The 14,640-nt window shown below is 40.7% G+C and overlaps 1 protein-coding gene across 1 annotated transcript; it reads right to left on the reverse strand.

The window, feature by feature from the left end:
* Positions 1–154: 154 nt before the first annotated feature.
* Positions 155–12,347, reverse strand: nrbp1 (nuclear receptor binding protein 1). Its single transcript, XM_047387619.1, has 18 exons — positions 11,711–12,347; positions 11,250–11,508; positions 10,259–10,381; positions 9,077–9,178; positions 8,893–8,982; positions 7,128–7,168; positions 6,661–6,755; positions 6,447–6,530; positions 6,304–6,362; positions 5,925–6,023; positions 5,695–5,827; positions 4,620–4,710; positions 4,430–4,480; positions 4,122–4,257; positions 3,690–3,743; positions 3,525–3,588; positions 1,608–1,663; positions 155–1,534 (listed from the first exon to the last, which is right to left on the reverse strand). Exons 2-18 carry the CDS (start codon positions 11,478–11,480, stop codon positions 1,439–1,441), a joined length of 1,605 nt encoding a protein of 534 aa, XP_047243575.1. The 5' UTR covers positions 11,481–11,508; positions 11,711–12,347; the 3' UTR covers positions 155–1,438.
* Positions 12,348–14,640: the final 2,293 nt, after the last annotated feature.

Below are 14,640 nucleotides of genomic sequence, written 5' to 3' on the forward strand. Positions count from 1 at the left end.
TCCATCCATCAACCACATAACCTTCAATCATCATCCAATCGTCCATGTCCAGGGAATACAAATACATTTTCATACTCATCCAGAGCAGGCAAAAATAAAATTCAGTGTTGAAAACTTGTGTTTTATACAGAAAAACTTTGAAAAGAGTCCTTTATACAGACATCAGGTGCAGATAATTTGATTTTTTTTTTTTTATTGTTTTAGTTGACGTGAAAAAGAGGGTAAAAGCATTGTGGAAACAGCACAGTGTCCAGCATACAGAGTACATGATGTCCCACACTTGTATCTACAGACCCTGACAGGAGGTAGTCACAGCACGGAGGACACGGCACAGGCTCACCGACGTCTTTATGTTCCTCCCAGCGCCGTGCACAAGCCAGGGGCCACTGAGATGTTTCCAACAGGATACACAAGTTTACCAACAGTGTCACAAAATCTACTTGTTGAATGGCCCCAAGATACTAAAAACTGATGTGTGACAAATTAATTTATAAAAATAATTCATGAACTGACGTGGAGCTAATGTGTACTCACAGGTACTGTGACATCCAGAGCTTGACAATCGCTCAAACTGACATCTTGGGTGAGAAATTAGACCTAAAGAGACTGTTGAAGTGTTGAGCTGCAATGTTTCTACTCACAGTTCTGTTTCATAGAAAGTACCAGCTTGATTTGAAGAAAAACAGGGAGTAAAAGCATACAATCCACCCTCGGCCTTTGTCAAGTGAAATACATCAGACATCAAAGAGATGCACACATAAATAGATTTATATATATATATCTTAACTTGCTTATCTGATTGTGTTGCAGCTGATGGGTTTATGACTATATGTTGTGTGATAGTAGAATTTAAAGCCAAACTGACATCTCACGTTTCTTCACTAGTTTTACGCCTTCCAGAGTCCTCCGAAACTAATCCGAGGTCAGCAGGTACCTCAGTCACTGCTCGAGACAAAGACTTTAAGCTCACACTATAATACACATGCTTCAGTATGTCGGGACAGCAGGCAGACACACAACTCTATCAAATGATTTAAGAAAAAAATGTTTAAAATACAACTTCAACACTGACTTAAGGAAAACGCTGCTGTTATCCATTTTATGTCGCTTACTTCTGCCATTTTTTTAAACCACTGAAAGAACCGAGTCAAACAGTCAAAACATTTGTACCTTCCAAGAAGCTTCAACTACAATTTCCTCTTTTAGAAGAGAAGCAGATGGCTGTGTTTGGTGGGGAGAAATAAAAAGAAAAGAGAACAACAACCACTTAGTGGCAGCTTTCTCCACCAGAAAATACAAGAGGTTGCAGGATCTGCAATCAGACCAAGGCTGCCCCCTCGGTCCTCGCAAAAGCTTTACAGAGATGTCGACGTGAAGCGAAAGCTAGTCCTGCTGTGGAGGACGAGGAGGGCTGAGAGAAGGCCTGGCGAGTCCTCGGCTACGAGGAAACAGTCACCGGGTTGAGGGAGCCGTTCCGGCTGTAGAACTTCGAGAAGGCCTCTTCGAGAACGCATGCAAGTCGCGGCTGATCGCCCTGGCAGAGTAAAAAGACGACGTGAGAAGGATAACAGCTAGGATTTCGCAGATAATTAAGAGTCTCTGCTTACCTCACTGATGAAGCCCAGCTGGACGAGTTCCACAGCCAGCTCCTGCACGTTCTCATCTGAGCGAAACGACAAAACAAAATCAAAAGGCTTTTTTATTTATGAATGCATGCAACATGAAAATCAATCATTAACAGAGATGCGTTAATTAGAATTTTGTGACCTATTTCCATTCTCCAGCTTTTTGTGAAGCTTTTACCTGCTCATAAAATCTCTTTAACTACAATATGAGAAGGTATAAGAACAGGGCGGAACTGTTTTTTTCCAAGCTGTCCTGTTGTTAGCTTCCATTATTTACATTAGCAGCAAAGGCAACTTACAGGTACATCTAAAACAATTTAAATATCATGCAACAGTTCAATATTTTTGTCTCATTTTACAAAGCAAAACTCATATGAATTCATGACACAAATATTTCAAGTCTTTATTTCTTGTTGTTTTGCTGTTCTTGCTGTTTTGATGATTGTGGCTTACACATGATGATGAAAACCCATAATTCAGTGTCTCAGAAAAAAGATTACATTACAGCAATAAAAAAAAAGGATATTTTATACAGAAATGTCAGGTAAGTATGTTGATTTCGAATCATTCATTACTTGGTTGGGGCTCCATTAGCCTGAATTACTTCAGAAGACACCAGCAGATGACACGGCACCCCAAACCATCACGGTCTGTGGAAACTTCACACTGGACCTTAAGCAACGTGGATTCTTTGCCCCAAAACCTTCCCTTCAGACTCTGGGATCCTAATTTCCAAATGAAATTCAAACTTTATTTTCATCTGAGAAGAGGACACTAGACCACTGACAAAAATCCAGTGTTTTCCAGTTCTGGTTCAGGAGTGGCTTGACATGAGAATTGCGACATTTGTAGCCCATATGTAGGATTCATCTGTGCCTAGAGGCTATTGATGCGATGACTCCAGCGTCCGGCCACGTCTTGAGAAGCTCCCCCAAAATCTAGAATGGATTTTGCCCAGCAACAATCCTTTCAAGGCTGGGGTTATCCTTGATGTGGTGCACCTTTTCCTACCACTTTTTCCTTCCACTCAACTTTCTATAAATATCCTTGAATACAGCGTTCTGTACAACCAGCTTCTTTAGCAATGACCCTTTGTGGCTCACTCTTGTGGAAGGTTTCAATGACTTCTAGACATCTGTCAATTAGACACTCTTCCCCATGATTGTGTAATGTAATGGCCAGAATATGCCAATTAAATTACATTAATGAAAAGTTTTTTTTATATTGGTGTTATGTAATATTCTAATTTTTATATATTTTATAATATATAAAATTGTGTAATTGTATAATTTGTTTAGATGTACCTGTATCTCCTGATGGTGAAACATTTTGAGAATGTTTTTTTCTTTTTAAAACCACACAAAAAAAAATGATTAGCTTACATTAAACTGTTCTAAATTAGTGATAAACGCAGCCAGCATAATTAAAACTGCAGTTTATGGGCAATACTTAGAGAATGTAGATGCTGCAAACACTTCCATATTCAACATGTTTTATGATAGACGGAAGTTAAAAGCTCCAATATTTTGCCGCGAAAAGTCTTGCTCTCACTTGCCGTGTTGCAGCCTGAAGGAATAACATACAAGTCGCCAAGCCTTGGGAGCACTTAGGGATGGTGCATTCAGAATCAGGAAAATATTGGATTTTTGAGTTTCCATTTAACGATCTGGGCCGGTAATTTTATCTCCGATGTCCTCCAAGCAGGTGGAGGAAAATAAACTAATTTAAATCTCACATACTAACATTTTAGCAAGAAACAAACTCTAGAAAAACTACTCCGTATTAGACATCTACAGCCAAAACAATAAACCTGAACCAAAATCTTATGACAGTGCAAGTGCCCAAATGTTTTAAACCAGATGCAACAGCATAGCAAAACTTCACTCAAATCTTACTTACTTGGTAACAAGTCACAGCTCAAGTGCCTGTTCAGTTTATCCTCAAGTTTCAACAACAACGTCAGCTGAAAAAACAACAAACTTAATTCAATAAAATTCTGAATGAGCACAAAACATATTTCCCAATATTCAAAAGCAGAATCTTTGACGGTCGGCTGAAACCTACGTGATGCTTGGTGCCTTCGTCAACAGGCTCAATGTTGCACTGCATCTGGAGGACCTGGCAGTACAAATGAAAACCTGTTTGAGGCTTGTCGTTGCATCAAGCAGACCATTCTGCCAAGAAATCCTTTAGAGCAGAATAAGACTATCTGCATCCAACCAATGTTTGTTTATTTTTTTGCATTTGTTTCACAGCATGTAGACCACAACTTGTCTGCAAGCACACAAGAGGTGAGAGAACATCCAGAGAACAATATTTTGTGCTTATAATTTCTTTTTTTTTTTTTACCCTGAACCAACCAAAGTGATATTTACTATAGCCCAGCTCTCTGATTTATCCCTTTGATTATGTCTAAAAACATGCCACTGTGACATGAAATGTTTATTTATTGTGAATCTGAAGCATGCAAATGTGTCTGAGGACTTGAGTTCTTACCTTTCTGGTCTCAACCTCTGCAGGTTCAGGTGTTGGAGATTTGACTGAAGGTGGGACTATGGGTGACTTAACAGCCTCCTGCTGAGGTTGCTGTGGACGGGGCATCCCAAATGCAGTCAGAGGATAGATCCCATTCCTCATAACATGGAGAGAGAACGCAGTGAAACGTTTTCTTGTGCCAGTGGCAAATTATTTCATGCACCCGCAGAGTTTACCGAGATAAAAATATGTTTATGTTTACAAACGTCAAAGCTAAACTATTGTTTTTGGACAGTGGAAAACGCACTAAGGCAAAAATCTTTTCTTACCTCACATCTTCGAGAAACTTGTCCAGCTCAAGTGCAGGGAACTGTGAGAGCCTGATTAAAAAGGAAAAGAACGAATTTATGCTGCTTTGTAGTTATATCTGTTTTCATGCGTCTGAATTTCTCTGTAACCAAGTCAAAATACAACTGCTCAACAACTGGAATCAACTGATCTTCAAAGTTTAAGACCTACTTCATCTGAACTCCGTTCTTGGCTTCAACAATGACCAGGTTGGGGTCCATGTTCTTTGTCATCTCCTCTAAAGCATTTTCTGGAATCATGTCTGCAGAAACAAAATCCAGTCACCGTCTTTCTCACCCTAGACAGACCGAAGAATATTTCTTCTTAAATTATTCTCCTTGAACAATCAGAGCGTTCTGATCATATCTGATCCTCTCAGGCGAACATCCTGAAGCCTCCAGTCTGCTCTGAATCTCCAGCGGATCTTTTTAAATATGTCATAACACTGCTTTTTTACTCAGTCTGGAATGTATGAATTTTAACAAATAAATCTTTGGATAAATCTGGCTGATTATAGAAAAAAAGAATAAAGAGTATGGAAAACTTTATGTATAATTATTTTATTCCATTTTGCATTGTCTGTAAAAAGAAAATCCTTTAATCCGTCGCTCCTTACACGCTTTTTCTTTCTTTCTTCATTTCTGTCATTGTTTTTCCGTTTTCATTCAGTTTTTTACCTCCCTATTCATTTCTTCCCGTTTTCCTTGCATCCTTCGTGTTTTCCATTCCCTCTCCTTCTCCCCATTATTCTCTTCCTTCCTGTCATTTTTGTTGGACTTTCATATTTACATTTCATTTATTTAAACTCAGAAATTTGATCCTGGCCATGTATGGAACCTGGACTTGAGAATGTGTGGTAATCATCTTCATTACTGTTTCAACCAAACGTCTAACAAAGTAAGTATAATTTAATATCTTTTCATCTGATGCAGAAACTACTAGTGTGCAAGTTTGGTCCTATTATCAGTAAAACAGCCTTATCAACAAACTAAGGTCACAATTTGTAAGATTTAGGCTAAAAATGGAGGGAATGCAGCAAAAATACAGATTTGAGTTAATCTTTGCCACAAATCCTGAAAGGTGAATTCCTGCTCAGTGTTGACAGATTTACAGCTGAGCTGCCTCCGACTCCAACAGTCGGAAATGTTTTGTAACCCACAAAGTAGAAGTAGCTGAGCATCTTTAAACTGATGAAACAAAACACTATTTCGTCACTAGGCAAGACGTTTTGAGTCTGTTGACTTACGTTGGTGGCTGACGCTGCAGTGTGCAGCTAGCAGCTTGAGTAAGGGCACCTCAAACAAGGCAGGGTGAAACAGCAGCTCTTTGGCTGTGGGTCTCTTGCTCGGGTCGACCTCCAGACATTTCTGGATGAATTCCTGAAAATGCGTGTAGAAGAAAAAGAAAAAAAAACATAAGATGCAGACTTTGTGCACCTAAAGGTCACTTTTAAACTGCAGTTTATTCTTCACTGACCCGCTGCAATGGGTCTTCTAGGGACTGAATGGCACTGTTTATGGCTTCTTGGGACACATAGGACGAATCTCCGTTACTCTGGATCTCCAATACAGCCATCTGACAAAGTGATTGAACAAAAAACATGGGAGTATAAATACAAAACATGAGTGAACAGTGTCTACTGCTACCACACCAAACCAGAAAACCATTCCTAAGACAGAATTAAAGTAAAAGCTGTCCCATGTAGTCTTAGACTAACAATATTTACAGTTGGAATGTTAATACACTGCTTAAAGTAGATAAATATGCCCCCATAACAGAAAGCAATCTGAACTACACTTCCAACTAATCTAGTCATTATTACATAAATCCGACTGCTTGAAGCGTCTCTTCTTACCTCTAAGGCGCACATTCCAAAGGAATATATATCCACCGCTGTGGTAACATTGGCAACAGCTGCAAGAGGACAAAAGCTAATTAAAATAATTGAAAAAAACAAAACAAAAAGCAGAGAGATTCCTGACATTAACATGAGCTTGCCTCCATATTCTGGAGCAAAGAAGTGGAGGCTCTTCTGCTCTTCCCGACAGGTTTTCACATGGTTATTGATGGTGTCAGGGGCAACTAGAGAGGATAAAGGAAACACTTTGTAATATGCATCTGTAGGCATACACATTACTGGGCTGGAACTGTTAGACCAATTATAATTAATTGCTGAAAACGCGAGACGCTGTCAGAGATCGCTGAGGCCCACCTGAGCCAATCTTGATGAGGCCGTTGTGCTGGATGAAGATGGTGTCACAGGTAAGGTTGCCGTGGATGATGGCAGGATCACAGGAGTGCAGGTAACTGGAGGCAAACGCATAGTGGTTACAATGACTTCTAACCACGTTGTAGACTTTATAAACAATAGGAGTGGAATAATTCTGAAACCTAGACTGAAATCAATTTTTCTAATCACAATAGTCAGGCCATGTTTTCTATTATGAATAAGGAAAAAGCCGGGCCCACTTTAGCTCTGTGCATTAGACTAAACCTACTAAGGACCAGCTATCAAAGCTGTAGCTCCATGCAAAAGTAATCAGAACGCTTGAACCTTTCCCAAATTGTATGTTACATCCATAATGTTTTATGTATTTTATGTCCTAATAAACAAATGTTGGTATCTGGGCTTTCAGTCACGTCACTTTGTTCAGGAACATCTGATTATGCCAGACTCACCTGAGGGCGGACAGTATCTGTGTACACCAGCGCTTCCAGGCCTGTCAGAAAGAAAACAGGTTAACAGAAATACAGGTCCTTCTCAAACTATTTGCATTTTGTGATAAAGTTCATTATTTTCCATAATGTAATGATGAAAATTTAACATTCATATATTTTAGATTCATTGCACACTAACTGAAATATTTCAGGTCTTTTATTGTCTTAATACGGATGATTTTGGCATACAGCTCATGAAAACCCAAAATTCCTATCTCACAAAATTAGCATATTATTAAAAGGGTCTCTAAACGAGCTATGAACCTAATCATCTGAATCAACGAGTTAACTCTAAACACCTGCAAAAGATTCCTGAGGCCTTTAAAACTCCCATCCTGGTTCATCACTCAAAACCCCAATCATGGGTAAGACTGCCGACCTGACTGCTGTCCAGAAGGCCACTATTGACACCCTCAAGCAAGAGGGTAAGACACAGAAAGAAATTTCTGAACGAATAGGCTGTTCCCAGAGTGCTGTATCAAGGCACCTCAGTGGGAAGTCTGTGGGAAGGAAAAAGTGTGGCAGAAAACGCTGCACAACGAGAAGAGGTGACCGGACCCTGAGGAAGATTGTGGAGAAGGGCCGATTCCAGACCTTGGGGGACCTGCGGAAGCAGTGGACTGAGTCTGGAGTAGAAACATCCAGAGCCACCGTGCACAGGTGTGTGCAGGAAATGGGCTACAGGTGCCGCATTCCCCAGGTCAAGCCACTTTTGAACCAGAAACAGCAGCAGAAGCGCCAGACCTGGGCAACAAAGAAGCAGCACTGGACTGTTGCTCAGTGGTCCAAAGTACTTTTTTCGAATGAAAGCAAATTCTGCAAGTCATTCGGAAATCAAGGTGCCAGAGTCTGGAGGAAGACTGGGGAGAAGGAAATGCCAAAATGCCAGAAGTCCAGTGTCAAGTACCCACAGTCAGTGATGGTCTGGGGTGCCGTGTCAGCTGCTGGTGTTGGTCCACTGTGTTTTATCAAGGGCAGGGTCAATGCAGCTAGCTATCAGGAGATTTTGGAGCACTTCATGCTTCCATCTGCTGAAAAGCTTTATAGAGATGAAGATTTCATTTTTCAGCATGACCTGGCACCTGCTCACAGTGCCAAAACCACTGGTAAATGGTTTACTGACCATGGTATCACTGTGCTCAATTGGCCTGCCAACTCTCCTGACCTGAACCCCATAGAGAATCTGTGGGATATTGTGAAGAGAACGTTGAGAGACTCAAGACCCAACACTCTGGATGAGCTAAAGGCCGCTATTGAAGCATCCTGGGCCTCCATAAGACCCCAGCAGTGCCACAGGCTGATTGCCTCCATGCCACGCCGCATTGAAGCAGTCATTTCTGCAAAAGGATTCCCGACCAAGTATTGAGTGCATAACTGTACATGATTATTTGAAGGTTGACGTTTTTTGTATTAAAAACACTTTTCTTTTATTGGTCGGATGAAATATGCTAATTTTGTGAGATAGGAATTTTGGGTTTTCATGAGCTGTATGCCAAAATCATCCGTATTAAGACAATAAAAGACCTGAAATATTTCAGTTAATGTGCAATGAATCTAAAATATATGAATGTTAAATTTTCATCATTACATTATGGAAAATAATGAACTTTATCACAATATGCTAATATTTTGAGAAGGACCTGTATAATCTTGGCTGAAACATGTTTGTAGAAAAAACAAAAGCTGGTTCAACAGGATTAATATTTTGTAATAACCAATTTAATACCTTTTCATTCATGGTCTTGTGGTTTTTCTTTGTCTTTTTCAGGAACTGTTTGAGGCTTCCTGATGACATGTACTCAGTGATGAAAATAACCTGCAAAAACAATTAAAAAAAACAAATAATCAGAATGAAGATCAACATTTTGTCCACGAGGTTATAAAATAGAAGTAGTGATGTGATTTCATACCCTGGCTCTGTTTTCCTTCACATCTGCCCAGTACTTGTGGAACTTCACAATGTTCAAATGCTCCAGCTGGATTAAATTGTCAAACACAGCTTTCACTTTTTCCTGGGGTTGAAAAGAGGGAACAGTTACTCTTTTAAGCGTAGAGCCAAATGGTATAAAGAAACATGCGATGGCAAATTTTAAACAGGATGTGTTTTATTTTTACAGAAAAACAAGAACAAGTTTTACTTGGTGCTGCTCATGTTGTTTTTGACTGAATTGGCCATAGTGCAAGATTAAAATTTAGTCTGTGCTGCTCTTAATGATGGTGTATTCAATTTGTACTCCTGGTCAGAACAATCAAGAGTCAAAGATGAACTGAAAAATCAGATGAGAATCAGAATCAGCCTATTTTTAGTTTAATCAATCCTAACTTATGACCAGAAGGTTGGCAACTCATACCTTTCAATCATTTACCCTCGGCAGTGAAAGCACCACAACTAACTGCTAAAAGCTCATACTTATAACACTCTTGAGTCTTGACGTTGTTACTGAGTGAAAAAGACTCAAAGTTTGATATCGTCTGTACCGGACGATTGTTTAAAATGAATTCAGAGGAAACTATTCTTAGCAACATGTTTGTAGTTCATTCAGGTGAGTGAGCAAGTGAGACGTTTCAGCATATACCGAGGAGTACAGAAAGGTTTCTCTTTACTATCCCTTTAGAATATCCACACGTCTGTTATGTAATGCAAACAACCACTCCTATACCTCTGTATGCAATCTAGTTCGAGACCAGGTCTTTCACTGAGATTATTTAATTTCTGGAAGAAAAAAAAAAGGGACATTGAGTCTCTGAAGGACAGTGCTCAGTTAAAAGTCATTTCTGTATACCTAACTGCATGCTTTCATAAAGCTGTAAAGCAACACCCTCCCTTCTTCCACAACAGTTATTTCTACACGCAACATTTCTGTGATGCTGACAGGAACAAGTCTAAGTATTTTTATTTTTTGTCTAAAGAGGTTAAGGCTGCAGAGGATATAAAAACCAGCTTTCTTTTACATTAACTGTCTAGGAAAAAATGAAAAGAATCTGCATAGCAATGCAATCAGGACCTGGAGGCTCTCTTTCTTCTGCATATAAATAAGGATCAAGAAAGACATCAGATGCATTTTACTGCACTGGACTAGCTCACCGCCTACCTCCTGCAGTTTGAAGTTCTTCCTTTCTGAGAACATGACCTCATTCCACACCACTTCAACCCCCTCCTCTGTGTCCATGGCCAAGTAAGCATTATCGATCCCAGGCACATTGCGCTGATTCACCTTTAATGAGGGAAAAGCAATTAGAGCACCAGTTAGAGCACCAGTACTGGGAAATAAGTGTTTATGTGTGTCGTCATTAACATTTGTTTTTACAAAGATACAACCGCAAAACGTAGCAATGTTTAGATATGGCGTACCTTCACATTTTTAGAGTAAAAAAGGTAATAAACCTTCATCGGTCTGTGATTCTTCTTACTTGAATTTGTACATCTATGCCATAACTTGGAAAATGTTATATTACTTGAATGATGTAGAGAGGCATAACTATAACTGTTTCTGAGTGACTGTAATTTTATTTCACTATAATTATTTTATTGCTAAAACAGTTCAGTTAAATCTAGTGTATTTATATAGCTCAAATTTACAAAAAATACCCTCCCAAAACTCCAAGAACAGTTTGTCCAATTTATTTTCAGCTATACAGAAATACACTGTAAACCAAATTAATACAAAGACAACCTAATAATACAAACAGATTAGATTTAATGGCACACATTTAAAACTGAAACTACGTGTAAGTCATAACAGTAATTCGTAATTGGTAAAAAGTTGTCTATATATATATATATATATATATATATATATGGAAGCCCAGCTGACTGGAACCAGCCACCGAATCTGCAGCAAGACCTCCTCATTAGAAAGCAAAAAGTATCTCTGATCGGTGCATCTCTAGTCACGCTTTCCCATATTCACAATCCTCTCATCATCATCATGTGATGATCATGTCCTTCCAAACCAAACTGCTCTGTTTATAACATTTCTTAGAGAGCAAATTAAGAAAATACAGCCGCTTTATATATCTTGATCTATTCCATTAACATTTTTCAAACTTGGTGCGCACTTAACTTCTGTCATTCACACATACCTCTTCCCTGCGTTTTTGCCAGCGTCCACACGGGCTTTCCTCCAAAATCTCTGACTCATCCTCGCTTTCCTCTTCCTCGTCCTCCGTGGCAGCCGTTGGAGGAGACTGGGTCACCGTGGACACCGGCGGAGACACGGATGCCACCCCTTGGCCTGCTGGCGCAGCTGCCCCGGAGTCCGGCTTCGCCTCCTGGGCAGTGTCCGGGGCCTGCCTGCTCTCTCCCTCAGACATCTTCTCCGCTGTCAGGCCCAATCGCCTGCTGCATAAAACAGAAACCATAATATAAATATCACAACCCACAGGCCTGATTGTTACCTTCGTAACGAACTCTTCACATGTAGTTTATTAAGACAACAGCGACAACAGGGGAAGTAAGCTCCAATTCTCTGGGTTACCCCCCCCCCCAAAAAAAAAACGTATCTCAAGCAGAAGTGAGGGATACTTTATAAAGAAGTACTTACCTGTTAAATACGACAAAAGTGACGATTGCAGCTCCAGTTTATCAGTCTCACTGCGGACAGATCAATCCCGGCAGGATGTTGAGTCCTGTTAGCTTTAAATCCCAAGTTTCTCAGCAAAGATGCATATAGCGCTGACCCTGCTAGCTCCTTGGTTACGGTTTGTCACGAACCCAACAGCAGAAAACAACCACTTAGATTGTAGCTACGCCAAAAGCTCTGATTTTATTTTTCTTAACGTGTATCAACGATTTCGCTTTCTTTGTAGCTACCTAGCAAGCTCGCTGCTAGCCAGCGACGGTCTCAGCAGCCCACCGCCCCCTTTACTGCCTCTCAAGACTCCAGGCTGCTAATACGTGCTCTGAAAATAGATCCTGCTGTTGGTTTTGATAGAGCGACACAGCACTGCAACATAACTAATCGCGTTTACTGGTTGTTAACATCACAACGGCTCACGAAACATCGACATAAAACACAGGAAAACCTGTTAACGGTGTCAGACGCTGTATCTTCGGACACAACGGCTGACGACTTGAGAGCTAGCTTAAACATTTAGCTACTTATGATGGCGACAACTTCCAGATGCACACTGCACTAACGAGCCGAGGCTGGTTGCCAGGTACGAGTCTCACCATCCCCCGTTTTGTGGCGTTCCAAGTCAGGGGTTCCCAAACATTTCAGCCTGTGACCCCCAAAATAACAGTGCCAGAGACTGGCAACCCCCTATTGAGGACCTGGCGACCCCCTAAAAATACATCGTCTCGATCTATATTTATTTATTTAATATATGTTTGGAGTGAAATAATTATAGATAAGAAATTAAAAAAAATAAATAAATACAATTACTTATGTACAGTTTAAAGTGGAGGACACGTTTGGAGGTGACAAATGACCTCCACTTTTTATTGTACATAAGTTCTTTATTTTTTTATTCTATTATTACTACTTGTTTATTGCACATTTACCTTGTTCTTCTTTGATTGCATATTTTTCCTAATTATCTGCATGCTGCTTGTGTGTTACTAAGAGCTGCTATAAGAAGTTAATTTCTCCACTGTGGGATCAATAGAGATCAAAAGTCTATCTTGTCCTATCTTACAGGTATTTTTAAATGAATTTTGTTTTTTAAATTACTTTTCATTATTTAATTTCATAATTTAAAATGTATATTTAATTATTTAATATGACACAATTATTTAATTGTGCATTTCATAATTTAATGGTATATTTAATTATTTAATAATTCAATTCTTTGCACGGTACAGTTGGTTGCACTGTTGCCTTGCAGGAAGAAGGTCCTGGGTTTGATTCCCGGCCGGGGTTCTTTCTGCATGGAGTTTGCATGTTCTCCCCGTGCATGCGTGGGTTCTCACCGGGTACTCTGGCTTCTTCCCACAGTCCAAAAACATGACTGTTATGTTAATTTGTCTCTAAATTGCCCTTAGGTGTGAATGGGTGTGCGTAGTTGTTTGTTCTGTATATCTCTGTGTTGCCCTGCGACGGATTGGAGACTTGTCCAGGGTGTACCCTGCCTCTTGCCCGTAGACTGCTGGAGATAGGCACCAGCTCCTCCACAACCCAGTATGGAAGAAGCAGTATAGAAGATGAATGAATGAACATTTTATTTATTTCATGGTATAATTATTTATTTTATGATACATGAGTTTAATTTTGTCCTTTTTACCCTCCATACACCTCAAGGGTCACATCTCAATGATTCTGAAAATCATCTCGTGACCCCCGGGGTTTTCTGACCCCCACTTTGGGATCCCCTGTTCTAAGTAATGTGAAAAGAAAAAGTAGCATGGTTTTTCAAATGTACTTTAATGTATTCTTTGTTAAATAGGTTAATCTCAGACAGATTGGATGGAGAACTGTCTTTGATCATCAATTTTCAAGTTTTTGCTGTATATTTAGGGTTGTGGCTCAGCTGAAAATGTGAACTTCTTTTTTTGCAGCCTCTAACAGGTTTTCTTCCAGAACTTTCCTGTATATAGTTTAATCCATCTTCACATTAGCTCTAACTGACCAGTTTCTCTGTACCTGTTAAAAGAAAACCCACAGCTTGATGCTGCCACCCCCATATTTTACTGCAGGGTTGGTGATGTGCAATGTTAGTTTTCTGCTACACGTAGTGTTTTGCATGTTAGCGAAAACATTTGCACAAGATTACCTCCGTCCACATGTGAGGCGAAGTACAAGTTTGGCAAGGCAGTGAAAGAGGCCAAACGACTGTACTCTGAGAAGCTCCAAAACCAGTTCTCAGCCAACGACTCTGCGTCTGTCTGGAAAGGGCTCAAGCAAATCACCAACTACAAGCCGAAAGCCCCCCACTCCATCAACGACCGACGCCTCGCCAACGACCTGAACGAGTTCTACTGCCGCTTTGAAAGACAAAGGGACAGTCCTGCAACCATCCCCCACGACGCCCCCCAACAGCTGCAGCCACAATCCACCACCCCCACCTCCCCAACCTCAAGAGGGGCCTTGGCACCTCCAACCCCCACCCTGAAGTTCCCCCCCACCAGCCCCCTACCCACGCCGAGGACGGCTCTTTCCATCCAGGAGAGGGACATCAACAAACTCTTCAGGAGACAGAACCCCCGGAAAGCTGCTGGTCCGGATTCTGTCTCACCAGCCAGCCTGAAGCACTGCGCTGATCAGCTGTCTCCAGTCTTCACAGACATTTTTAACACCTCACTGGAGACATGTCATGTGCCAGCCTGCTTCAAGTCCTCCACCATCGTCCCTGTTCCCAAGAAGCCAAGGACCACAGGGCTTAATGACTTCAGACCCGTCGCCCTGACCTCTGTGGTGATGAAGTCCTTTGAGCGCCTTGTGCTCTCACACCTAAAAGACATCACCGACCCCCTCCTGGACCCCCTGCAGTTTGCCTACAGAGCCAACAGGTCTGTAGATGATGCAGTCAACCT

The sequence above is a fragment of the Girardinichthys multiradiatus genome, chromosome 15 (genome assembly GCF_021462225.1).
Source record: "Girardinichthys multiradiatus isolate DD_20200921_A chromosome 15, DD_fGirMul_XY1, whole genome shotgun sequence".
In the NCBI taxonomy this organism is placed as follows: domain Eukaryota; kingdom Metazoa; phylum Chordata; class Actinopteri; order Cyprinodontiformes; family Goodeidae; genus Girardinichthys; species Girardinichthys multiradiatus.

Excerpts from the sequence above, each read along its gene's own strand:
- nrbp1 (XM_047387619.1), bottom strand. The coding sequence starts at position 11,480 with ATGTCTGAGGGAGAGAGCAGGCAGGCCCCGGACACTGCCCAGGAGGCG. Across the intron at positions 6,756-7,127 it reads CAGATACTGTCCGCCCTCAG|TTACCTGCACTCCTGTGATC; the intron begins GTGAGTCTGGCA and ends GTTTGCCTCCAG. Across the intron at positions 5,828-5,924 it reads TAGAAGACCCATTGCAGCGG|GAATTCATCCAGAAATGTCT; the intron begins GTCAGTGAAGAA and ends ACGCATTTTCAG.